General features: G+C 44.6%; 1 protein-coding gene across 1 annotated transcript; it reads left to right on the forward strand.

The window, feature by feature from the left end:
* The first annotated feature begins 335 nt into the window (after window positions 1–335).
* On the forward strand, window positions 336–1332 carry LOC121806363 (Werner Syndrome-like exonuclease). The gene has a single exon (XM_042206375.1). The coding sequence runs from the start codon at window positions 393–395 to the stop codon at window positions 1092–1094; it is 702 nt and encodes a 233-aa protein (XP_042062309.1). The 5' UTR covers window positions 336–392; the 3' UTR covers window positions 1095–1332.
* The last annotated feature ends 508 nt before the right edge of the window (window positions 1333–1840 follow it).

Below are 1840 nucleotides of genomic sequence, written 5' to 3' on the forward strand. Positions count from 1 at the left end.
TATTTTCCATCATCTTTCTTATTTTATACTCTCTCCGTCCCGGGTTACTCACTCATTTTCTTTTCGGCTTGGAGATTAAGGAATGAGTGTATAGGAAAGTCAAAAATGACGGCGGTAGGTGAAATTTTTTACTAAAAATGGAAAGAGTGCAAGTAACTTGGGACGTCCAAAAAGGAAATAAGTGCGAGTAGTGCGGGACGGAGGGTGTAAAATATTTTTCTTAATTCTGATGTCATGTCATGTCATATTTGTAGGGTCATAGTTAAAGTCCGATGGGTATGCACGCGCCAATGATCAGCGCGCGTGGCAAAGAGATTTCTTCTCAAGTTGTTATCAGTCTCCTAAAAATCCCCCCTCACTTTACCAATTTCCACAGAACAGAAAAATCGGAGATGGAGCCTTCGATCATCACGACGCCGCCTTCCATCACAATCGTCGACCACGAGCTCCCCTGCGACTCACACAACACCTACGACGTCATCTTCTTCGGCAAATCCGTCTTCACCACCGTCACCTCCGATCCGACCATCGCCTCGCAGTGGATCTCCGAGATCGACCGCAGCGGCAGCCACCTCACCGTCGGCCTCGACGTCGAGTGGCGCCCGTCCTACAACCGCCACGTCGCCCACCCCGCCGCCACGCTCCAGCTCTGCGTCGGCCTCCGCTGCCTCATCTTCCAGCTCATCCACTCCCCCTCCGTGCCGCCGCCGCTCATCGATTTCCTCGCAAACCCTAACCACACGTTCGTCGGGATCGGGATCGAGGCGGATCTGGAGAAGCTGGAGGAGGACTACGAGTTCGGATTCAGCGCCAACGCGGTGGATCTGAGGGGGCTTGCGGCGGAGAGGTACGGGCGGAGAGATCTGAAGAACGCCGGCGTGAAGAGCCTGGCGGCGCTGGTGCTGGGGAAGGATGTGGATAAGCCGAAGAATGTGACGATGAGCCGCTGGGACAACCAGTGGCTCACGCCGGTGCAGGTGCGCTACGCGTGTGTTGATGCGTTTGTGTGCTTTGAGATCGGTAGGGTTTTGAATGCCGCTTCTCCTGCCGCCGCCGCTCCGCCTTCGGTTTCAGCTTCGGTTTTGGAATTTTGACTGTTTGAAATTATCGATGATAATTAGGGATTTGAAATTATCGATGATAATTTTGACTGTTTGAAATTATCGATGATAATTAGGGATTTCGATTTTCTGTGTGCTAATTTAAACAGTAGCGTTGTTTCATTGAATTTCTGTGAGAGAGTGTTTATTATTTTATCCCTTCAAATTTTCTATTTTTCACCTTTGGCATTAAAGTCGGACTACAATGCTAAACCAGTCCATATTTAAATAATTTGGCGATACTTTTTTATGATATGGTCTTATCTTTTTGAAAACTGAATTACCCCCTTCTTTTTACGGCAGTGGATATATTTCTTTTCTACACATAATTTAAGAAAAATTATATTAGGTGAGTTAAGTAAGGATGAATTAACTAACTTGCTGTATTATAAAAATTAAATTATAAAATTAAGCACATTCACACACAAATACACTATACAAGCTATACAATGTGTGCATGTACACACAAACACACACTACACACAAATTGTACACAGTCACACATACACTTCATATTTTACACTAATTTCCATTCAATTCTATTTTAGTGTACTTAACAAAGCCTAAAAGCTTCAATCGAAATCTGAGAATTGTTTTGGCACATCTCACTAAAAGGTTGGAGTTCACCCTATACGAATTCCAATTCTAAAAAGTCCAAGAATTGAATTCTTTATGATGCACTATGGCCCACGTATATAATTCTCGGACACTTTGTTCAGTTTACATGTTTTAAACTCAAC

The sequence above is a fragment of the Salvia splendens genome, chromosome 6, assembly GCF_004379255.2.
Source record: "Salvia splendens isolate huo1 chromosome 6, SspV2, whole genome shotgun sequence".
NCBI classification, from domain to species: domain Eukaryota; kingdom Viridiplantae; phylum Streptophyta; class Magnoliopsida; order Lamiales; family Lamiaceae; genus Salvia; species Salvia splendens.